At 41.3% G+C, this 24,753-nt stretch overlaps 1 protein-coding gene across 2 annotated transcripts in view; it reads right to left on the minus strand.

Annotated features, from left to right (window-relative positions):
• The window catches only part of C6 (complement C6), a 29,629-nt gene extending 5,076 nt beyond the window's left edge, over positions 1–24,553 (minus strand). The window contains exons 1-17 of one of the 2 annotated variants that reach the window (XM_009561359.2): positions 24,062–24,520; positions 23,181–23,401; positions 22,252–22,408; positions 19,277–19,421; positions 18,487–18,628; positions 16,654–16,792; positions 14,687–14,887; positions 12,218–12,458; positions 11,366–11,488; positions 10,231–10,397; positions 8,331–8,556; positions 6,969–7,140; positions 5,791–5,902; positions 5,238–5,370; positions 4,143–4,334; positions 3,502–3,592; positions 1,134–1,375 (exon numbers count right to left, since the gene is read on the minus strand). In XM_009561359.2, coding sequence (XP_009559654.2) covers positions 1,134–1,375; positions 3,502–3,592; positions 4,143–4,334; positions 5,238–5,370; positions 5,791–5,902; positions 6,969–7,140; positions 8,331–8,556; positions 10,231–10,397; positions 11,366–11,488; positions 12,218–12,458; positions 14,687–14,887; positions 16,654–16,792; positions 18,487–18,628; positions 19,277–19,421; positions 22,252–22,408; positions 23,181–23,338 — 2,641 coding nt within the window. In that variant the 5' untranslated portion in view covers positions 23,339–23,401; positions 24,062–24,520. Of the gene's footprint in view, positions 1–1,133; positions 1,376–1,400; positions 1,614–3,501; positions 3,593–4,142; positions 4,335–5,237; positions 5,371–5,790; positions 5,903–6,968; positions 7,141–8,330; positions 8,557–10,230; positions 10,398–11,365; positions 11,489–12,217; positions 12,459–14,686; positions 14,888–16,653; positions 16,793–18,486; positions 18,629–19,276; positions 19,422–22,251; positions 22,409–23,180; positions 23,402–24,061 lie in introns of those variants that run through there. The other variant, XM_054054964.1, reaches the window with a different exon arrangement.
• Positions 24,554–24,753: the final 200 nt, after the last annotated feature.

The raw sequence follows: 24,753 nt of genomic DNA on the forward strand, positions 1-24,753 counted from the left end.
AGAGGGAATGGCCTGAAGCTCCGCCAGGGGAGGTTCAGGTTGGATATCAGAAAAAAATTCTTCACAGTAAGAGTCATTGGTCACTGGCAGAGGCTGCCCAGGGAGGTGGTCGAGTCGCCTTCCCTGGAGGTGTTTAAGGAACGGGTGGATGAAGTGCTTAGGGACATGGTTTAGGGAGTGTTAGGAATGGTTGGACTCGATGATCCAATGGGTCCTTTCCAACCTTGTGATTCTGTGATTCTGTGAGCCCCACAAGGAACAACTTCTCATGCAGTGATTTCACAGCCACCTACTTCAAATGCTGTGCTGCAGAAACCCTGGATCTTCAAGATGCGGTTTTAGGATTGCTGCACGCTGCTGTTTCTTTATTTCTCACAAGCAGACAAGGTGTGATAAGGGTTGTATTTGCTTCTGGAAGCAAGTGAAGGAATAAGCATGGCTGCCACTCAGATTTTTCCTGGCAAGCACTTGGTGTGAATGGAGCCAGCCAGGACCTCAGACATTTACAGGAACAGCCACTGCTTTTATCAACAAGTTACAGAGTAAATAGTGAAGTTGCACAGCAGTGTTTATAAAACAGTCCTCTCAGAGATTTCACCAGCTTAGCTAGTTCATTAAAGCTCTTAATAAACACACTTTTCACATATGGGTATTCTCAAATTTTACCATTAAAATCCCATTAAGCCTGATGACCCCAGCCTTGCTTTTTAAGTACTGGCATGATTCAGTATCATAATTTAATTATATCCTAAAGAGGGTGTGGCCCAAATCAACTCCTGAAGTATAAACAAGTAGTGATAGTGGCCTCACAGGGAATGGGCGATAACACAGCTGCCTGTGTTTCTACGATGAAAGATTCAAATGTAAAATCATCTGAAAAAGTTCCCTTAATCTCCAAGTTCCTTTTGTGTTTTACTAATGGGAAGTGGCAATGCTACACTACATGTGCTCAGGAGAAAAAGCACCTGTGTAAATGTAACACTTGGTAGCAGGAGCGTGGGACTGACCACACTTCCACACTCCTCTCACAGTAAATTGTTCAGATGGACCACAACTCCTGTAAATCTCATTCTCAGAGCAGTGAAGGAGTCCACGCATGTTATATTTTTACATCCAAAGTTTAGAACTCATACCTGGACATTCCTCCCAGTCATAGCAGGTGTCGTAGCCACAGGGCACTTTCTTCAAGCTCTTTGTAGATAGCTTTGCCCTTTCAATAGCCCAGTCTAAGTTGGCATCACCGTGGCAAGGACCAGCATGCAAGAAATGAAATGACTGCTCTCCAAGGCACATTTCAGCTGAGTACTGACAGCTGGGCCTGGTCACATTCTGTTCAGAAACAGAGTGTAGCACACAGATGTCTTCTGAGAAATGCCTGCCCCAAGGGGAAAAAAAGAATAATTTTAGCAAGCAGTGGAACAAGTCCATTCTAAACATTCTGAACACTCCACGAGCATTAGATGAAACACAGCAAAGCCATGGCCAGGTTGGATATCTGTCTAAAGAGCTGAGGCTGTTCCAGTTACTGCAGGACCTGGACCTGATACAGCATTGTGCTGTGAGATGAGGAAGATTCAGGCCTGTTCAGGAGATGGTAGGTGAAGGACATTTGCCTGCACAAGAAAACAGAAGGTGCTGTTACCTCCACAGCAAAATTTCTACCAGCCCTGGGGTGGTTTGACTGAGTTGATGCCGCCTGCGGCTCTGTGTGCAAGGCAGCCTCTCAGGCACAGGTAATTTGGTAAAATGGCAGGCAAACCCAGCCACGATGCTTGTAGTTTTTTTCTGTATTACATGTGGTCCCTGGGTGGATTTGTTCTCAACAAGTGCAGACATTTCCAAGCAGCATTATGTGGAACTTAACAACTTCCCAAAGAAAGGGAGCAATACAGTCCACCTCATTTAGCCTCCTGAGTTAACCTTATAGATTTAGTTAACAAAATCTCTCTTATTTTCAGAGAATTTGACCTATTTATTTTTGACAATGTCTATTACCCTCTGAACATGCTCTCTTTCTATCCTAGGACTCCTGAACGAGAGAAGATACCTGGTTGGTTAGGCACTGATGTGAATGACATGAATCCTGTGCCATGGGACTTACCTGTGGTCACACAGGACCATGTAGAGGAATGTATATTTATCTCAGCCCTACCACAGCCCAGCTTATATTCAACCTGTGATCCTCTTTCCTATCTCCACCCCACACCACACCTCCACCCTGTCCAGTCATTCATTAAAACCCCTCTAGGATAAATTGCTATTCATTTGAATGCTCAATAGTCCACAGAGGTCATATTGTCCTGAGAAACAGTAAATCCAAGCATTAAGTATTTTTATATGCTCTGGTGACTGAAACACACAGTGTATTTTGCAGCGCGTTCATCTGAAAAAGGTGAATCTCAAACACAAGGAGCATGACCTATTCTAGCAAGGTGATGACAGTGAAAAATGTAGAAACTGGAGGTATAAAGAGAAGAAAAGAAAGAGCTGGGATCTCTAGCAGCAGGTTAGATTAGAAGATGAAGATTAGAAGGATGTGCCATCATTTTCTATTTGGTTAATATTATTGTTTGCTTATTTCATAGTCTATGAATGAGAATGTAATTCGGATACAGAGGCATAGATAGCTAATGTCTAAACAGAGACTAACCCTGAATTGCTGACATACTTTGTTACCCTTCCTGTTTTGTTTCACAAAGGACTTTCAGTCTATCAGTGGAGAAACTCTGACTTTTCTTTTTCACAGAATCACCAGGTTGGAAAGGACCCATTGGATCATCGAGTCCAACCATTCCTAACACTCCCTAAACCATGTCCCTCAGCACTTCATCCACCCGTTCCTTAAACACCTCCAGGGAAGGCGACTCGACCACCTCCCTGGGCAGCCTCTGCCAGTGCCCAATGACTCTTACTGTGAAGAATTTTTTTCTGATATCCAACATGACCCTCCCCTGGCGCAGCTTCAGGCCATTCCCTCTTGTCCTGTCCCCTGTCACTTGGGAGAAGAGCCCAGCTCCCTCCTCTCCACAACCTCCTTTCAGGCAGTTGTAGAGAGCAATAAGGTCTCCCCTCAGCCTCCTCTTCTCCAGGCTAAACACCCCCAGCTCTCTCAGCCGCTCCTCATCAGACTTGTTCTCCAGCCCCTCACCAGCTTCGTTGCTCTTCTCTGGACACATTCCAGAGCCTCAACATCCTTCTTGTGGTGAGGGGCCCAGAACTGAACACAGAACTCAAGGTGCGGTCTCACCAGTGCCGAGTACAGAGGGAGAATCCCCTCCCTGGCCCTGCTGGTGACCCCATTTCTGATCCAAGCCAAGATGCCATTGGCCTTCTTGGCCCCCTGGGCACATTGCTGGCTCATGTTCAGTCGGCTGTCAACCATTACCCCCAGGTCCTTCTCCTCCGTGCAGCTCTCCAGCCACTCTTCCCCCAGTCTGTAGCACTGCATAGGGTTGTTGTGCCCCAAGTGCAAGATTTTTCTCATGAAAGAACTTAGCTCACCCGCAATCCTCTTCTGGAGACATGCAAACACACTGAGATCCAACCTGCTTTTGTCCTGGATTGCAAACACCTCTGATTTTAGATTGCACATCTGAAACAAAAGAGCAGGAGTTACTATTACTGTTAACAAAATGAACAAAAATGTCTTAGACTCCCACCATAAAACCTGAAATGGATTTCTTTCTGTTTATCTGATATTTCTCTTTTCAAAAATAGTTGTGATTGGGATTCCAAAAGTATGCATCAGTCTTTGCAAAACTCTTTTACAAGAAGAGAAGCTTCTGGAAAATCTTTTACAAGAAGAGAAGCTGAAATTATGGTAGAATGCATTCTCCTACTTTACTTTCATAAAACCTTGTTAGTATAACTGTGTTTTGTTTTGTTTTGTTTTTAAGAAAACAGTTTGGGGATCTCAATTTCATAATTAAAGTGAATAGTACACTGCACCCAAAAATTCAGAACTTCATGCGGAAGTTTGGGGCTGAAATTATATGACACTGTGGTTAGGAGAAAATAAAATTAAAAATTAATGATCTATTGGTGTATGTCTTAAAACCAGTCACCTGCCCCATTGTGCTAGCTAAAATAAACTATGCTGATAATACCAGCAATATAGGAAATGTATCTGCAGGCATACTAACCTTTTTCACATGTAATGGATCTCAAAATTGGAGGTGTCCAGGACAGGTCTTTCCCACATGTATACTGTGTTTGACCAGTGACTATAAACCCAGCTTGGCAGCTCAGCTTCAGGGTCTCACCGATGTTGTACTGTTGCTTAAATGGGGAAATTGTGACCATATCAGATGTTGATGGCCTGAGGCATACTGAGGCTGTAATAAACAAGAAAAAAGTACAATTCTTGCTGGTTTTATGGTATGTGGATATGTGCAGTAAGTCATAATGCTTCATCTGAAGAACCACAAAGACACTCAATAGCACTGAACACTTGACTGACATTCAAAACTAATAGATATTTAATATAATTAAGTCTAGAAATTTTCAGTGCACTGTCAGTCTTTAGAAATGTTTTTAATCAATAACTAAATAATTACAATGTGTTTCTGATGTGTGTCAGTATAAGTAATTTAATTTTTCTCTTGTAAATGAAGCTATTAAAAAAACAATTAAAATGAATGGCAATAGGAAGCTCATAAATATTTTCAGGTAAATTTTTCTGATAAACACTAAGTCAATGAAATCACACTGAGTTCTAGAAAACTACTGGAAAACCCAGGTCTTTTCGTTAATTCTTAATTGAACCATAAATACTTCAGGGCTTTGATTTACGGTGGGGATTTTCAAGGCAGCCTGGGGGTGGTGGTTACAGACACATCATCCATTTAATATAAAAAGTGGTAGATAAATTCCTCTAAGGACACTTTCTTCAGCATAACTGTTATCAATTTAAAGAAATCTATGTAAGCCTGGAAACAAAAATGAGTCCTCTGTTAAAGATATTTGAACTAGACAAGAGAAGGACTTTATAGCATCCATCTGTGGGTTTTCTAAAGTACAATATCCTTCCAAGGTGTACAATAATAACATTTCTGAATTGAAAGAGAATGTAATGACTCATTGCATTTTTGCTATCTCTACAAGAAACACCTTCTTAAAAGGTTACATTTTCAGATATCATTACAAATTCTTTTGTTAAAACCCACATCAAAATCTGTTTTGTGTCTTTCCTCAACTTTTTTTTGCTGCTAAGCTAAGTTAGTTTCTCTCTTTCTTACGTTGACATTCCACAGGTTGCTGCATCCAGGTTTGATCTGGCAGGCACCGAAGGAATTGATAGCCACTGAGGACATGTCCACTCATACAGGCAATTTCGGCTTCTTGCCCCACAGCATACCAGTTCTTTTCATTCTATAAAAATAAAACAAAAAGCCCCTCAAAAGTCTGTGCTAACAAGACTGGTGATTGTCAAAAGAAACAATGATAAAAACCTGATGATATGATGCGATGTATGTGCGCTTTCCATACTTCAACATATGAGTCATACCTTCACCTGTAAAATGGACTGTTTGTCCATCTGAACTAACTGATGTCGTGGTTGCAAAACAATGATACAAGAATCACTGTTTGAAATGGATTTAGCTTGCCTTTGCTTCAGCTCTGGTGGACTTTGCACGACTAGAGTTCCACAGTATGCCACGCACACAGCAACACGCTCACTAGCACAGTAGCTACCTCGGCTATCAGGCACACGTAAGAAGAAAGCTGTAAGATTTCCCAGTTCTGCAACTACTACATTTTCCTTCTGTATCACTCATTTTTCATGCCTACCCTGATAAAACCATTTTCTGGTGGATCAGGCCTGGAGCATCCAGACTCAGGTTCACCGATCAAGACATCCTCTTCTTTCCTGGCTTCATCATCATTTATACAAGGAGCACCACTGAAAAGTAAAAAATCGCTGGTAAGGATATATCTTAAGCATTGGTGTTATCAAATAACAACAGCAGAGTGTCAGTAGTTTTGGACATGAATGCTGTGAGTGTGTCCTGTCCCTGCTCCCATGGTGAAAAAATTTATTCTGGTAAATAAAAGGCGGTAGGTGTCAAAATTGTGAGTGTTGATAGGCGGAAGACTGTGAAAGCATAAATTGATAGATACAGGGTAAAATTTCTATCGATGTAGCTCACAAAATACTTTTATAGAGTAAGAAAAAGAGTCAAAAAACAGCATATGGGGGAAGTGTTTAAGGAGCCCATGTAATTTGGCTGCGTTTAAAATTGCGTATTCAAAACCCACCCGTTGCCATCAGGCAATGGTTAAAGGGGATTGGTCTCTGTGAGCATGGAGCTGTACAGCCTGTGCTGTCTCACTGAGATGAGTAACAAAAACAGTGGAGCCAATTGTTTTTAATCCTGTCCTATCTACTCCAGAATCTCCTCTGCAGTCATTACAGCACAGATGACAAAAATCCCGTATTAGCTCTTGGTTCCGGTAGAGAGACTGAATCTATACAAAATCTTGATGTTGAGGATGCAAGAAACTGGAGTCATGTTTCTAAGTTGAAACCACACAAAAACACTACACCAGACATACTGGAAGCAGGAATACGAAAAGCTTGGTAGTTTCAGTGGAATTCTGACACTGAGTTCAGATGTAAATCTCTAAGAGAAGCGGATATAATTTAAAAAAAACAGAAACTACTGACTCTCATGGGCAGAAGCAAGTGAGTTCTCCACGGCTTTGGACAAGAAACCGTGCAGAGCAGTGTAAGAGATCTACAGGCATACTTCAGTATGTAATTTATCAGCCATTTTCTAGGAATAAACAACAAATAAACCCAAACTTTAAGCAAGTTCTTAAGATTTTCAGACATTTCTTTCTCTCAGCCACCCCACAGAAGCTCATAATTGTCTGCTATTTCTCCTCGGTGGTCACAAAGCCATCCCAGAGGGCTCCTTGACTCTGCCCCATGACTATGGAGATTTTTTGATCTACTGTCTTCTTACCTGTCCGCGAACACAGAGACATAACAGTCCTCCTCCTCTTTCCATTCACCTTCACAGGGCTTCCCGCCGTTCATTGGGGAGGGGTTGTTACACTCACGGGTCCTTCTTGTTTTGAAGGAAGCATCACATGAACTCCATTCAGACCAGCAACCCCAGCGGCCATCTACAGCAACTGTGAGAAAACAAAAGAAATTCAATCTTCTGGCAAATTTGTAACATGTCTAGTACTTCTCCTAAGGTCACACACCGGAGGGGTGTTGGTTAACAGCTGTTTTCAAAGAATTTAAAATTTTACTGATAAGGAAGTAGATTGTCTCTAGAGCACGGTGTTTTCCAGAGAGAAGATCAGCCAGATTACAGCTGTCTCATGAAAACCTAAAATATATCTTCCTTTCCAGTTTTCATGGCAAGTAACATCAAAAACTAGAAGCAGTTGATTTTCTACTGCTTTTTCATTGACAGATGTTAGAGTTTTCATGGTGTTAACAGTCTTTTTAGATGGCTCAGTATTTAATGAGTTATTAAATAAACCTGAGATCTAATACCACATCTAAACTCCAAACCTACATCTCATGCAAGATAAATTAAATACCACCATCTTTTCGTAACGCACAGGTTATTTTGTCTGTACCAACATGAAACGTACACAAAAAATTTTGTTTACAGTACACATTCTACATTCATCCCTACCTACATATTGACAATTGTTTATTTCTTTCAAAATATTTATTTATCAGGGTCAAATAATGAGACCTGTAGCACCTAATAATTTTCCTTTCTGTCCCCTTTTGGTCCTGGAATATAAATATATGTAATAATAAATACAATACTGTAAGTCTCCTCTCTTTCCCATAGGTATGGCAAATTTCACCAATTTCATTAAAAAACCTGTTCGCATTCTTAAAATTCTTCAGAATGAATTTCTTAAGACAAACGAGCTTTCCTTTCACATTGTAGTCAACAACTGTTAACTCCATTAGACATTTAGTCCTAAGAGGTTATATGGAAAACTGAGGAAAGGGAAAACTGAGGAAAGGGAAAACTGAGGAAAGGGTATCTTAATTCTTCAATCAATAGTTTTTGATCCCAGCTTCATTCTTATTGCCAAATAGCTCATTTCATATTGTCTTAATTATGTAACTAAGGAATCTTCTACCATGTCTCAAAATTTCATTTGAGCCATGCCTATTGAGTTTGATTTTTTTATTTTGAATCCTACCCTTACACTTTCTGACTATCAACATCTGGTAAGAAGTGCTACAGATTTAGTAAGGGGAGGTTGTAAGGTTGTATCAGATTCATCTTTGACAAATAGACACACGAAGGACCATATTTATACGGTGATCGCATCACCTCAAATACCTGATTTGTAACCCGGAGCTCGTTTCTCACAGTTTTGGCCGTAGGTGCCAGCCTGGCACAGGCAGAGGCATTCCGTCCCGGAAAACACAGGCTTGCCATTGTTGGGGCACGGGGCACACTGGCAAGGGTCAAACCTGTCCACATATTCTCTCAGGGCTCTCCTCATGTTGCGACGTCTGGTCACGGCACATGGCACATCCTTCACCAAATCCACAATGGGAGACACCTGGTAGAGAGATGTTCAGTAAACTCTTACCTAGGCACAGCGGGATCCCGATCCTAAAGGCACTGGAGCCTGCGTATGAAACTATATTACACAGGAGTGAGGCATGTTGAAAGTTATGGATGCTTTAAAGGAGCATGAATGTGCGATACATCTGTGTTATCCTGTTGTGGTTCGAGCTAACGTAGAATAAGTTTTCTAACTTCAGCTAAATCCCATCTAAGTAACTTCATTTTCAGCAAGTTAACTGCATGTTTCTCAGGCAGTACTTCTCTCTAGAAAATGATAACATAATGCAGAAAGGTCATTGCTTACACTTACTGCTGTAGTAACCAAGGCCGTCCTTGAGCCAGCGGAATGCTGCAAGTCAAAGAAAAAGGGTCCCACCTGTAGGAACAGGTGACCTCAAATGGACCAATGGAGTATTCCATCCCATATACATCATACTCAGTACAAGCCTGAGAGCTCATGAGAGTCTTGCTCTCTTCTGTGATGGTCGATGTCCAGTGAGAACCTCACCTGTCCGTTTGCCCCTGATCCTGGATTCATGCGTTCTTGAATCCACTCCCTGTGCCCAGCTTTTTCCTGCTGCTGACCCCTTCCTCAGCTGGCTTTGCAGTATTTGTGGTAATGTATAGTTATCAAGCAATGGAGTGGGGGGTGCGACTTAATATAGTTGTATATATTTTATAATTTTCTATTACTATTACTATTACTATTGCTATTGCTATTACTATTACTATTACTACTACTACTACTACTATTACTACTGCTATTATTTTATTAAAGCTGTTTTAGTTTAGTTTCCAACCTGCAAGTCCTCTTCCTCTCATTTCCCTTTTCCCTTTCCCTGGGGAGGTGCAGGTGGAAAGGGAACTGGGAGACCAACTGCTTGGTTTTAGCTGCTGAAATCACCTGGGCCAGGGCTAAACCATGACAATATTGCTTGTATTTCCACAATTTAGAGCTCTTGTAAGCTAGTGGAACACCAACCAAGTGGGATGCTATGTCTAAAAATTCAGGACTCCATAGATGACATGGAGTTTTCTTTTACACATTGTCCCTGCCTTGTGAGACGTTCCTGCGCTACCTTCAGGAGCTCTGCAGCGGCAGTTGGAGAAAATCACTGCTTCCTGTGTTCAGGCAGGTTTTGCTGGTTGCCTCCAGTGCTTTGCTGTTGCTGGAGAGCAGCTGCTGCGCCAGCTGACAAGCTGGGCAGCTCAGTGCAGTTGGAATGGTGTGAACCTGCTGCATTAAACGAGCCGGACAGAGACACCAGAGTGCTGCTGTTTTATTTTAGTTTGGCTACGTACCATACCTTGCAACATGGGCCTGACAAAGGAAAGGGGACAGGGGAAAAATTTGATCCCAGAATTACTCACTGCTTTCCTGTGTAGTAACTACTCCTTCTGGTGCCGGAGTAATTCACATGTATGCTTCCTTCTTACTCCCACTGTCCATGGATGAGGCAAACCTGACGTAGCTTATAAACCGAGATGCACAAGAAGTAGTTCTAATGCATGTTTTGTGTGTTTATATTGTGCCCATGCACACGTGCATTTGTATCATACACAGCATCCTCTCAGTTTAAAAGAGATAAAACCTACAGAGCTCTCTGAAGTGCTGCTAACTTGTGAGTGCTCTACTGTCTCAACTTTTATCTTGTTTTAATCTTACCTCAAAATCAATCACCACTGGATTGTCCTTTGTTGATTCCAGCCAGTTTGTGAAGGCTGCGTGTCCAGGAAAAGCCCCTCTTTTCTCCCAGGCCAGAGCTGCTGCGTACTCTGACCTGCCACCTTTTACCAGGGAGACTGACCGTTCCGCTGACTCCAAAATGGAACCTAAAAGGCATTTCATTACCGTATTGTCAGACAAAGGCCTCCAAAGTAGGTATAACAACAGATTTCTAAGGAGAAGTGTAAGAAGATACAAAAGAATACACTAAGGTTATTTTTTTAATATACCTTTGGAAGAATGAAGCCTAAGCTTAAAAAACCAATCAGTGCTCTGATAGCACAGTCTTCCAAGCAAAAGTGTCTGAGACCTCAGCCGTGAAGAACTATTCTGAACTATATAAAACACTTGTAGAAAATGCAGAGAATACAGTCGAATTCTCTAGAAAAGCACACTGCAAAGCAGGATCTTCAGTCTCAGCAGTAAACACACGAGTAACGGGAATTGGTCATAAAATGAGGACAAAAACATGGTAGAGGTGTTGAAATCCACAGTTTTAGGGATGCAGAACATGACTATTGCCATCCTTGCAGAAAATGCACCAACATTCTGCAGTTCCTGAGACACATTTCTGGCGTTAGCAAGGGACTTGTGCACCTAGATTAGATGTCTGCTTGGCATGAGGAAGGTAGGAGGTGAAGTCAGGGAGTGTGTTATTGCTGCCTGACTCTTCCAGTGCCCCCACAGCAACCCTTAAAGAAGAGCAGGGACTCAGTCATGGTTACACATTTCTAGTTGTGCCCTTTTCCCAGTTCAGCATGCCTGGCCCTGGACCCATGGACCAATGCTTACTAAGATCCATGACTGACTGGAAGAGCCAGTGCCACCAGACCTCCAATGATGGTACTTCAGAGTACGGGAAGAGTGCTCCTACATCATAATTCCTTCTGCAAATAAGAGGATGTTTCCAGTGCTTGCTTCAGAGACAAACAGTGATATGCTGGGTCCTCTGACAGTGGTGGAAGAACGTTTTTAGTTCAACAAAGCTGGGAGATCACCTAGGGCACCTAGCTGAGGGGAACGGTATCTCTCAGGGTAGATAAGAAGACATGGGCCCTGTTATCATCATGGTCACCTTCATGCTTCACAGTCATCCTGTTCGTGGTGCATCTGGTACTGACTTTCTTTTTCTTCCGGAAGAACACACGCCTTGTTGTTTCTGTTCGAACACACTCCGTTGATTCATCCACTGCCAGTCCTACAAATACCACAGAGCAGCAGCTTCACCACCATAATCGTGCTACATGTTGGCATCATGACCCCAGGCTCCCACATTGATGTCACCCGTCACAAGTCTTCCTGCTCACTGGCTTATTTCTAACTGCCGCACGGCAATTACGCTCCTCGACCACTACTGGAGACCTCACTACTGCAGGCATCTGCTTCCCTATGTACAAACAACTTTGGTCTGAGTCATTTCTTTAGGTACCCTGCCATGCAAATTACAGCATCGGCACTAAGGATTACAGCTTTTCGCCTTGGATTTTCACTTCTGTGGTATTATCTTTTTATTTCGACAATCTCACAGTCATGGGATTAGGTTTAGTTTCTAATCAATAGCAATGACTTTTAATGCCTCTATCCCAAAAAATACCTATTATGTCTCTCAGACCGCACTCCCACAGTATGATGGAACACTTTTTCCTAGTGGCACTTGGTCCTGACCTGAAGGAGGTCTTAGAGGTTTCTCTGAACAAAATGATATTTACTAAGAGAGGAGCTTCTTGAACTTTTCAAATTAAGACAGTGTAGACCAAAAATTTCTTCTAACTCTGTATCTAGGCAGGGTGAGTAATTCCTAGATCTAAGCAAGTCTAAAGGATTTTTTGCCATTAGCTGGAGAACTTATGCAGTGTAAGGCATTAAAAAAAAACGTGTGAAGACAAGCTGGTGAACAAATCATAATTGCTTTCTAAAGATTACGTACCTGAGTTCTTCAGTTCCTCAGAGCTATACTGGTAAAGGATGTCATAGGAACCACCCATCTTCCCAGAGGTGTAGTAATGAGTGCCAAAGTCATCAAATATTCTGCTGTATAAAGCGTAATTGTATTCCAGGGGTAGGTGATTAAGCGCTTTTAGAAAGACATCTGAAAGCTGCAGATCTGACTGTTTCATTGTGAAGTTTGCAACAGAAATGACTTTATGGACTCTAATGAAGTTGGAATTCTAGAAATAAAGAAAAAGGTGAGTCTTAGCACTTTCATGGGTAGTTTATTGCAGAAAGTAGAGTAACCAAGAGCATGTCCCGAGACACACTCCGTGAATCCATTAATCCTGCGTATTGCACTGTTTTAAACACGAACAAACTAGCCCTGGAGTTTCTGAGAGCCTTGTGAGGTTCCTGAGGGCAATGATCATTACTCCTCTACACTGTGGGTGTATATAGCATTCAAATAAAAGATCAGGACTCCCTTAGCACCTACCAAACTGAAAGCGAAATGATTCCTGCCATAACAAATACATCATCAATTGATAAAACAACCAAAAGGTTCAGGGCAAAGGCTTCAGTTTATAAGGATTCATCAGCCATTTTCAACTCATATCGTGAACATGTGCTTTAGATTCTAACTCAACTTTAATGAAGTTTCACAGTTTATCTGTCTGCTAAAACCAAAACTACACTACACACAGTTTCTCTTCACCAATGCCAAAGGAGGGTGGATAGCTGAGGAACAGATTTCTGTAGAACTGCTGTTGCCTGTGGATACGTAAGGTGAATCCCACCCTAGGTTGTTACCAGGATGCAGGCAGGTGACATAAGGTAGGTCATGAGGATGATTAAAGGATCAGAAACCAACAAGAGGTATTAGAGAAATGGTCAGCTTAGCTAAAAAAGTTCCTGGTAAACAAAAGTAAACTTGAAAAACATTAAGTTTTTATTTCTTCCATACCACTATGGAAAAATGCATGACCGTTCCAGTGGCTACAGCCCTCCAGAGACCCTGGGATGGTGCTATGAAACCGTTCTACGCACAATTCAACATGTAGGTCTGAATCTGATCCCATAAGGCAGGTAATTCTTGGTAATTTCCCCCTCCTTTTAAGTGGTCTATATAAATTTCTATTTTACTACCTAAGAAAGTATTGCAAATTAATTTGTAGGTCTCTCAAACAGACATAAGTCTACAAACCCACATAAACAAAATTTATATAGATATAAAAATAGAGGCTTCCTGTACACCACAGCAGAGAACATAAGGAAGATGCAAGTTAGAACTCCCGCTAAGGATCCAGTAAGGAAGGGTTTTAAACCCTGTCATCTTTAGCAAACATCAGACTAAGCTATTAGGCTAATTCAGGTGGGTTTCTGGGAATTCATGACAACAATGCTGAAAACTAATATACATCCAAAAAACCTTCCTGATGAAAGTTTTATTTAAATGCATGTTTTCATAGGTAGCTTTGGTATGGGTTTAAGGGAATAAGAAGCCACCATTCCACCAAAATAAACTTGCCAGATGTGCAAAAGAACAACCTGACCTGTATACAGGTATCTACACGGGAATGAAAGTCGACAGGTTTCCAGTAGCTGGAACTTCAATATAGTTGAATTAAAACCAGAAGCAATGTACTATTTAAGCAGTCAAGTTACTTAACCACTAGGACAAGTTAGTAAAATCTGCATTAAACTTCTGTCACAGGAAATCTTAATATCAAGATGGATATTTTTGTAAAAGATTCATTCTAGCTGTGTTAGAATTCATGGGTTTCAACAGGCCTTAGTTTTGTTTAGTCGTACGGCCTCTTCCGTGTAGACATACAAATAATAGCCCACCTTTTACTGCCAGTAAACTATAAAAATACATAATCTTACATCCTGCAGTATTAATCAAAGGTGCAAAATTTTGTGAGAAAAAGGTTTTCTGTTCTTGGAAAATTTTCTGTGGATGCGTTATTTCTGAGATTATAGTATGGCCAAGTACATTCTGCTAGCCATGAGACTCTAATACTCAAGTTATTTGCCAAAGAAAAAATTAATTTAGTTTAAGTCCTAGTGCATGCATATGTATAATATTCCTGAGTGCGCTTAATTTCTTTTTAGAGTTGTCTGCTGCTGTTATTACATGGCATTCTTACCTACAACAAGGGAAAGGAATAGTTTACACAATCTGAAAATCTTAAAACTAAGTCAAATCTATGTTTTTGTTAAGTAAAATAAGCTTATGATTTCTGTGATAAAAACAGAAAAGCATGCAACACTACACAAGGTATGTTACAATCAGGGTCAGGCTATAGTATCTAAAGAGGAACTTTTTTATGGGTGGTTCTAGTGTTTTTTCAAGGAAGTGTAATGCCAATGTCTTGATAAGGAAAATAGCCTTTTGTAGCTCTGTTCTGAAACGAGCACATAGAAATTGAATGAAAGGAAGAGAATGGAGGCAACATTCAATTACCTTTTCATATGAGGCTTCAATGGCTTTCTTGAAGGAGGAAGATGAAGTGACTTTAACCCGTGTCTTTCTTGAAAATAAAAATGGGATACCAGAAGACCCTCGAGAACCATGACTGGATGAACTACCTCCATGATCACTATAACTCAGAGGAGTTAAATCATTGTAGAAATCTGATATTACATCATCCTCTTCGTCTATTACCTGGAGGTTTAATAAAGCAAAACTCACTTACCCAAATAATAGTCCGAAACAAAAACTTGCTCAGCAATGAATTCTTGATTTTTTTTTTAATGGAAGAAACATGTCTGATTATTTGAGAAATGGCAGTAAGCTAAAAAACTTTTCCTAGAGAACAGATTTCAGATGAAAGATGAGTCTGAGAAAGGCTAATAGGCAGGATGAATAAAAGATAAGATGTTGGCTTACTAGTACGCATTTATACAAGAAAAAGCTTCTACTTTCTTCTGAAATTCCCCACCCTCATACCCCAAAGCTCAGCAGTAATTTTCAAGAACTATTACAACACCTTTTTTGAAGACTTACAGACCTTCATGTTATGTCCACACTATGACTAAGTGCCAGTCCCACGTCTTCTATGTTGTACCAGGCAAAGATCTAGATATTTCCTGTCCTTTCGTCCTAATTCCCAGCTAGGGGAAATAACAGGTTTCTAGGGAGAGTCTTAGAGTATACTTGCAGTGTGAGCACTCATACTGCAAAATGGCCTCAGGGCAGGTGAAGAGGAACGGAGAGAAAACCTGCCTGATCAAGTTAGTAAGCCCGAGTGGTGCTTTTGGGCAAAGCACAGGACAACTTTAGCATCAGTTCAGAAATGACTAATTACCCACAACTTAGGAAAATCTCAATGTGTGTTTGAAAGATTCAATTATTTCCCCCCTCTAGACGTGTTTAATAAGAGGGCTGCTAAGGGCCTTGGGAGGTGAAGCGATCCATTCCCCCGTTACACTTCCATTCTCCAAGAAGTCAAACACTTTTGCAAGAAAATACATTGGAGTTCCAAGAAGAAAGCCTGATCCAGTGATGTTTCTGTACCAAAGGCTGCTCTAAATGTCAGAAGATCTATACGCACTTTCAAAGTGAGATTTACAAAGCCTTAACAGTTCTGTGAATGAACATCAGTAACTTTATAAACCAAGTAGATTTAAAGAGATGTGGGCAAACCAAGGCTTGCTTTCCCCACTGAATATTTCTGCACACAGTAATTTTTCACCAGTATTGACAAAGCTACGTGTCATGGCCAAACCAATTGCAACCCGTTGTGCCCTAACCATAGTATTCAAAGTATTTGCTAAATTCCAGTCTCTAAAAGACTAAAATATCAGGTCTAAAGAAAAAGTAGCACTTCTTAGATTTTTTATAAGATACAAGCCAGGCTCATTTTGTACTGCATAATTGTCCTCCTTCCTCCTGGACTTGGTGTCTGTCTCCTCTCCTTCCTGCTTGTCAGAAGATCTAGGCAGGGAACAGGAAAGACTGAGGGGCTGAAATGGCTCAGGGAGAAATTGTGTCCCAAGGCTGTAGACAGCTAGAGCGAAGATGAAGTTAGGGCAGCCATTGAGAGGATACAGCAGTGATGCTGAAATGAGCTTTGGTCTTGAACAAGCCTCCGGACAGATGATGTCAGCATTGGGAGCAAGGTCTTTAGTACTGAGTCAGGACAAAGGCATGGCCATGACGAAGCAGGAGAGAAGTCAAAATCAATCATGTTGACTTTGATATATGATGCAGCGATTCAGTGATTTCAGATTCAGATCTGAAAAGCATGATTAGAGACACCTGACTGCTCAACGTATCCTATTTCCACACATCACCTTAAGAACGTTCAGGCCTCACGAAATTGAGAAATTTGGTCCTAAAATGTGCATTGCTGCCTGACACTTGAGCTCATAACTTGGGTTGTGATTACAGCAAGGGTTTTTCTGCTAGCAGTTGCTACTTGAGAGTACCTGAAAACTGACAGCCTCCAGGTTTGCAGGAACTCGATATGATTTCCTTGTCTCATTGCGCTTCACGGTCGTGCATTGTCCTCCATTGAATGAGTTGCCAAGGACTTCCCCTCGGCTCTCTCCCGCCAGAAGGTGAAATCTAACAAAAAATTATTTCCAGAGATTAAGCAATCTCAGCAATACATATAGACTCGAAACATTTAGTGGTATATAGCTGCATTGAAGGTTTTGTAGGTTTGAGTGAAATGGTATAAGCATCAGGATTATGTGACTGCTTTGAAAGAAGTTCCTCTAGATAAACTCCTAATTTACACTGAATTTACTGTTAAAATGTAGTAGCAATCCTGTCTCCTACTTTCCAGGAGTGCCAAATCCTCTAGATAACCCCAATGTCAGCATGAGACAGTCGCTCTTAAGCAGAGAAAAAGTTAATAATGAACTCAGAAAATGAAAAAGGAGTTCTTCAGTGCTACCATAAATGATGGCATTAGAGTGCATAGAGTTAAAAATTAAATTAAAAAATGTACGACTACTTGGGTCAGGCAACCCATGTTTAGGTTTTACACTGTTTAAATTCGTAGACTGGAAGAGGTGATGTTTGGCATCATGTGAAACGTATCACAGACATAGTTGCTGCGCCAGAAGGACGGGATGTAATCCAGAGAGACCTGGACAGACTGGAGAAGTGGGGCTGTGGGAACCTCATGAGGTTCAACAAGGCCAAATGCAAGGTCCTACACCCAGGTTGGGGCAATCCCCGATTTTAGTACACGATGTGGGATGATGTGCTTGAGAGCAGCCCTGCAGAGAAGGACTGCAGAACCAGGGTTGCTGGTCGTTGAGAAGCTTGACATGAGGCGGCAATGTGCGCTCGCAGCCCAGAAGGCCAACCATGTCCTGGGCTGCATCCAAAGCAGCATGGCCAGCAGGGAGAGGGAGGGGATTCTGCCCCTCTATTCCTCTCTTGGGAGACCCCATCTGGAGTATTGTGTCCAGTTCTGGAATCCTCAACATAAGAAGGATATGGAACTTTTGGAATTGTTCAAGAGGAGGGCTACAAAGATGATCGGAGGGCTGGAGCACCTTCCCCATGAGGAAAGGCTGAGAAAGTTGGAGTTGTTCAGCCTGGAGAAGGCTCAGAGGAGATCTTATAGTGACCTTCCAGTACCTGAAAGGGGCTACAAGAAAGCTGGAGAGTGACTATTCATAAAGGATGAAGGGGAACAGGTACAAACTAGAGGGGTGCAGATTTAGACTGGACATAAGGAAGAATTTCTGCACCATGAGAGTGGTGAGGCACTGGCTCAGGTTGCCCAGGGAAGCTGTGGCTGCCCCATCCCTGGAGGTGTTCCAGGCCAGGTTGGATGGGTCTTGGGCAGCCTGAGCCAGTGGGATGTCCCCGCCCATGGCAGGGGGGTTGGAACTGGATGGGCTTTAAGGTCCCTTCCAATCCAAACTATTCTATAATTCTATGATTCTATGATTTGCAGAGGAACGTCCTTAACTTTTCTGAAACACTTGGCATAACTGAGCTGGAAGTTGCCCATGCGTGATGCTCTGGTTGCTGTAAGGCAGGCAGAATCACTCAGACAGCAGTGCTGCTGACAGCTCTGTATCTGGTGTACCAGCAGTGCAGAGCAGGACTGGCAGGAGCAGTGTATAAATCCCAGCCTGAAAGGTTTATTGTATTTGTATAATCCCTTGTTAATTTTAATTTGTGAGATGGTGTGTTTTAATGGGATACTCTCACATGCTATTTGGAAATTATCTTGTTTACGTAAATTAGTAAGAAGCCAATCTCAAGTTTATGAAAAATAAGTAAATCTGGCTTACCCACTGCCTATTAATTGCACACCTGGAATGCTCTCATACTTTCTGTTACACACGGTCTTTTTCCTCCCACAATTTCTTTCATCTGAGTTGTCCCCACAGTCATTTTCTCCATTACATTCTAATTTTTTTGCAATACAGCGACCTGCACCAGAGAAAAAATAGCAGCAAGAAAGTATATGCAAAGATTCCCCATGTCGGAATACAGAAAAGGGCAGTACGTCTTTTTCCCTAGTAAAGGTGTGAACTTGCTGTAGGAATTAACCGCAAGGCAATGTTGTGCCTACATTGTTCTAATAAGAAATGGTTGTATCAGTTGTGCCAGTTTTGCCTTGCTTTGGAGCTGCAAATGCTTAATTTAAGGTTTAGAAAAGGATATGTGGGTAAAGTTATTGTATAATTTATCAGGTACATTTAAATTGAAGAAAAGAAGAAACAAATTTCACAAAAAGAGTGCAAGTTTATGTCCAGTCAAACTCTATGGATATATTTGTACATGATAAATTTGTCCAAAGAACTATTATTGAAACAGCGATACTCTCTAGCTACTGCGATCACTCTGATCATACCGATCTGCAGCCTAGAGATTGCTCTTGAATTACTTTCAGTAACAGAAGAAGCTGCAAACATAAGCTGCTACTAATACATATGAAATCCTTAAGTAGACTTCTTTTTCCCTAGAATTGGTGCATGGAATATACAAGATTCGGATCACATGGCCCTTTTTTTGTCTCAGTGTCTAATCTATGACTATCTAATAATGCAGCATTTATTCAATTAAGATTATCATTACCACTTTCGCACTGAAATTTATTCTTGCAATCAACTTCCACTATTTTGCAGAGCTTAGCTGGGAAGCATGGGCGGGAATCCACCAGCGGCTCGGTACAGGCCTGACCCCCAAATTGAGATGGTCGCAGTAGTGTTCGGACACGAAACTGAAAGGCAGAAAAAGTAAAACCGGGGCTGTCTGAGTGAGATGGTTTTGTATACAGGTGTCCCCCACCTCCCACCCAGGCGGAGCCTCATGCCTCGTTGCTACTGAGCAACGGTGGTTATCAAAACCACATCCCTGAAGGAAATAATCAGTCATTTTTGTCCTTATGTCCTACCATGCCATCATTCCAGGAAGGCAGGAAGGGAACTAAAATTCAAGGCCCTCATTATGGAGCATACATAATTAAAACAACTTGACAGCCTGGGCTACATCACAGGACGAATCAATGGTTCAGTCCCTGTATCTTCAGTTTTAAAGGTACAGAAGGAAATGGTGTGAGTTTTTCCTTTTTTTTTTTTATCATCTCTGTTGAAACAGAAACTATTTGACAGTGACACATATCTCTCTCCCTAAATCAGCAGTCTCAGATCACACACGTGGTGCCTCTTGTCTGAGGAGTACTGGATGACTGGGCAGGACAAAACTGAACTGCAATCTTGCCTGCAAAGCAACCTCATTTCCCTCGAAGCAGCTCTCTTACCCAGCTCATCATACACTGTGGTGGGTTAGTTGCTTTTCCAGACCAAGTGAGATGTGCTTTGCATCTGAACCTTCACAAACACTCTGCAGGCTGAGTTAATATAGGCAAAGAAGCATCATCGTCATTTTTTACAGGAGCTGCATCTGTGCCACTTCTGTGTTGAAAACTGTACAAACCTACAAACCTGGTGAGACCCTTCAGAGGTCAAAGGGGTGGACACCATCTTATGAATATCTTACAGGCACGGGTTTGAGACAAACAGGAGGATTTACACTGTGTCAAGGGTTGCACCTCTCTGTGCAACAGCAGCAGCGGCAATGGCCACATGTATTGCAGCAGTGTAAGCATGAATCACATCTTCACACAATTTCAACATTTTTTTCTCTGGACTGAATGCTTTAAGAGCATGAAAATATAAATACTAGTCTTAAACTCTACATCCTGAAAGTTTCTGTTACTCAGGAAGAACTGGGAGTGAAAATCTGGAGCTCACTGTGTTTCTTTCCCCAGTTCAGTACCTTCCATGCAGAAGAAAAAAGCTGAAGGCTGTTAGACAAATCACTTCAGATATGTTTTCCACTCCTATTCAAGGGACTGCTGGCGAAACCTATCTGCATGTGACCAAACTGTTCCTTCTCTAAGAATTTTTCCCCACAGAGTAAGCACAGTTCCTTGTAGACTTCTGTTATTTCCCTCCCTGTAGACAGACCCCGGAGTCAAACAACGCAGGAGGACGTCTAGTAAAAATCATTAACCAAGTAATCATGGAGAAAGAGTGCAAGGACTAGCACCAAACCATGTGAAAGCTTTTGAGCTCAAGACAACCCTTCCGTCTGGCATTCATAACACGCAGTATATCATTTGTGTGAGCGTCCACCTCTTCACCCCTCAACCCTGGGAGCTTACTTAGGCTGTTCTTCACAGTTACCTTGGAAGTCACATCCTCTCTTCTGATGGCTGTTTATACTTACAAAGGTCACAAGCAGTGAACTTTATAGCTCGGAGGCAAAAAAGGATCACAGTCCACAAAAGCACCTTTTTGCTTGAATCAGGAAATATATTGCATCAGTATTTTAAAATTATATAAAAATGAACAATGCTTCTATATATGGATGCATAGGTAGGAAACTCAGCCATTTAAGAAGATATTGATTATAAAAAAAAGGTCAGTCCAATCAAGAGCAATGCTCTCTTTCAGCTTTTACTGTCTGCTCTCTACTATTCACCCACTGTGTCTGCCTCCTCTGCTCTCATACTCTCCACTCCAGTTGCAGGATGGAAACCCCATCAGGTGGGTCACATCTCACACTAGAAGAAATTCTTAATGTCTTTCTCATCCTGCATTAGCATCAGAAAGTTATATATGTATGTAAAGATATACTTATGGTATCTGTCAGATTTTTTCCAAGATTGTTTTTCAGGCATGGATTTCTGAAGCTGAGCTGGACATTCAGAGGAGAGCTGTAGGCTGTTTGTGCGTAGGAACTCCAAGCTGCTGTCATGGTCAGCCTCAAAGGTCAAACCCACCAGACACATAACTACCCCAGAGAACCTGCATTCCGCTCCCTTCTGCTCCCTACAACCATCCATTTGCCAGGACTCGGTGTCTTTGGGTCAAATCCCCCTGAACCAGCCCTTTCGCCTCTTCACTCTCTGCCATCTCACCCTTACGTCTACTGTCAGTCAATAGTCACAAGTCCAAGAGGGAGAAACATCATCCTGGGGCTTTGTTTCACAGATATTAAGCACATGCATCGTGGTTTTGTGAGGGCTATAAAGGTTGGGGGAATCGTGCTCTGGATTTCTCAATAGCAATGTCAAACTGATCCTGACTGTCAGTGTAAGACATAGTCTGAGCATTCCTAGATAGTGCTGGTTAGGACTTGCCACTTAACTCTTTTTAACAGATGATTTCATCCTATTTTTCTTGTCTTTAAAACATATAAAACGCTATGGATAAGCTAAAGATTCTATTACTTACACAGACATGCAAACTCTACAGCCTAATTTATCCTTTATGTGAAAAACCCATCTTTAATCGTGACAATGGAACTTTTGAAGCAAATTCTGATAAATGGGTTTACATTACTAAATCATTCCTTTCTCTTTTGATCTGCTTATTTTAACTTGTTCTCTCCATGTTCTACTGTTATAATTCATGACCATTTTCTCTTGTTAGATTAAACTGTCATTTTGCAGATCAGTTTCCATAAAGTGGAATGCCTGGAACAGTGAGGTCTCTTGAGTATAATTTCTTGTGTTTAATATATATAATAAATTTTGTACCTACTTGTTTTTTAATGCATGGGTCACATTCTGACCAAGGGCCAAAGTCTCCAAGCTGACAGTTGATGGGACACGTTTGCTGATTACATACACGTGATTCCTGCTTTGTACACAGCTGGTCACAGAAGTTTTGTCTATAATAGTCATCCACTCTTATTTGCCTAAAAAAATTGAACAAGTCATGATAGGACGTAAGCATAGAGAGACTACACATGTTTTCTAACTGTAGGTGAAGGCTGATGAAGAAAATTATTTGAACTCAAAGAAAAAACTTGAGAGACAAAGGTAGTTTTGTAATGCTGATTAAAAAGAAATATAAACATGCCTTAAATTTACAGAACAAGAATCTTCTGTTTGATTCATGCCACTTCAAATGTCCCAGAGAATAGGTACAGAAAAAGACAGGAGTGAAAGAGGGGATTTCTCACAGGTTTAGAGTACATCACTGAGTTGCATTTAATTTGTTGTTGTTGAATGTTTATTTGATGTTAGCGGCTGTCAGAAAATTAAACATACAAGGAGGAACCTTCTGTAGGCTTCCCACGCTGGAGGTGACTGCTCCCACAGCACTGCTCTGCAGTGGGCAGCACAGCCAGGGTGCGGCACTGAGCTACAGCCTCGGTTGCTCACAGGGACTATTTGATCGATAAATGCTGCTACCTGTTCTAGGACCAGGCTCTTCTCCCCTCACTAAGTGTGATGGCACATACAGGTTTGCTTGCAAGCACCATAACACCTTATATACATAATTTTGTCATTTTTAAGTCTTGCAATAAAAATATAATCTATTCATCCTATAAACACTTGGACATGACAATCATTCTTGGTATATTAAGGAAGCTGGAGCGTCAGACACAGATTTCCCTCCCCAGAAGTGGTATTTTCTCAGGGAATAGACAGAAACACAGAAGCAATGTAACAGTTTGGCCCTACCTATGCCTGGTCTGTGTGCCGTAATTGCAGGTTTGTGAACAGGAAGACCATGATCCCCATGGGTAGTGTTCACAGTAGCATGCCTGGCTGCTCTCAGTCAGCACGCTCAGCAGGATCAGGTGCATTAACATAGCTTTTTCTGTACTGAAGTTGTCCATCTGCAGCACACGGACCAGTAAAAGAAGCTCAGGAAACTATCACTCAAAGGTCATCTGAATTTCCTGCGAACAGCAGAAGACAGACAGCTAGCCTATTTCTCACTCCAATGGTCAATAACGTTTTATTTGATGAGGCAGAAGTTTATAGACAGTCTTTGGGAAGCAACAATGCTCATTAAACTTGAAAAACTTTTTTCCAGACAAACTACTTATTCATTGAAAAATGCAGAAGATTTTTCCTCCTCGTCATGAGGTTGAATCAACACTCAACAAATTATTAGGCTGTTACCGTAGAATATTGTCATTGTGTTTTGCCTCAAAAAACCCATAACCTAATAGGAGGCGTTCAAAGAAAAGTATTTATTTTAAAACAATACTCAAAAGGTTTCATTTTGAAAAGTTGGAAATGCAATGTGCAATAATTTTCTATTTTATCTTTTTAGCCACGTGCATTATTAAGATTTTTATACCTAGCTGATAAAAACAAAATTGCATCAGGTTAAAACATTGCTTCCTTCTTAGTAAAGAAAGGCAGTAATTCTTCACACAGGTGTCACAGTGAGAACTCAGAGCACATTTTACCCCCTAATTCATCAATGAACAAGACTTTCAGAGGCATTTAAGTATAATCAATTAAGTTTATCAAAAGGATGGTAAAACTGAAGACAGAGAAATCAGCCGTCTTGACAATGAAGAGAATAGATATTACATCTTTTTCCTTACCTGAGTTCCTGGCTCCTTGCAGCAATGGTGCCAGCTTGGAAAACAGATGAAGCCCTACAGGACTCCCTTAATTCCTTTGTTCATTCCTTCACTATATTGTACATAGAAAATGCTGTTTATTCTCTTTTGAGGGCAAAACACCAGCTAATCAATACATTAGAAGCACATCAACGGCCATATGAATGTAAGTACAAGGTAGACTAATTTAACCTCTAAAGAAAAAAACCAAACAAACAAACACAAAGGACTTCTCTGTATGCCTTGTTTGCACTGAAGCAAACAAAAAAGCTTCTTTATTAACTTATTGTAAGATTGTTGGCTTCAAAGTCAGTCAACTTTGCAGATCAATGTGACTGTGACGTAGTCTGCTGCAGCCTCTGAAATGAAATGCCGGAGGTTTTGTTTGTTTTTGTTATCCGTTAATGAAGGCAGGCCTGGTCTTGTGGCAGGAACGGTCAGAGTAAAACAGCCTTTCCACCAGCACCTCGTAGAACGACCTGTTCTAGAGAATTGTAGAGGAATGTACAAATGTATCTGCCCAACGTGAGCTGAAAGGAATAAAAATAAATATGTATTAGGCCACAAGTGCTCAATGCGTTGCAGGTCTCGTTGTACTGCCTGATAGAGCTGCACAACCTCTCCACTCCAGTTCGAAGGATAAAGAATGAGAATCTGATAAGTAGCTGCCTGCT

This window comes from Cuculus canorus, chromosome Z, assembly GCF_017976375.1.
Source record: "Cuculus canorus isolate bCucCan1 chromosome Z, bCucCan1.pri, whole genome shotgun sequence".
NCBI classification, from domain to species: Eukaryota; Metazoa; Chordata; class Aves; order Cuculiformes; family Cuculidae; genus Cuculus; species Cuculus canorus.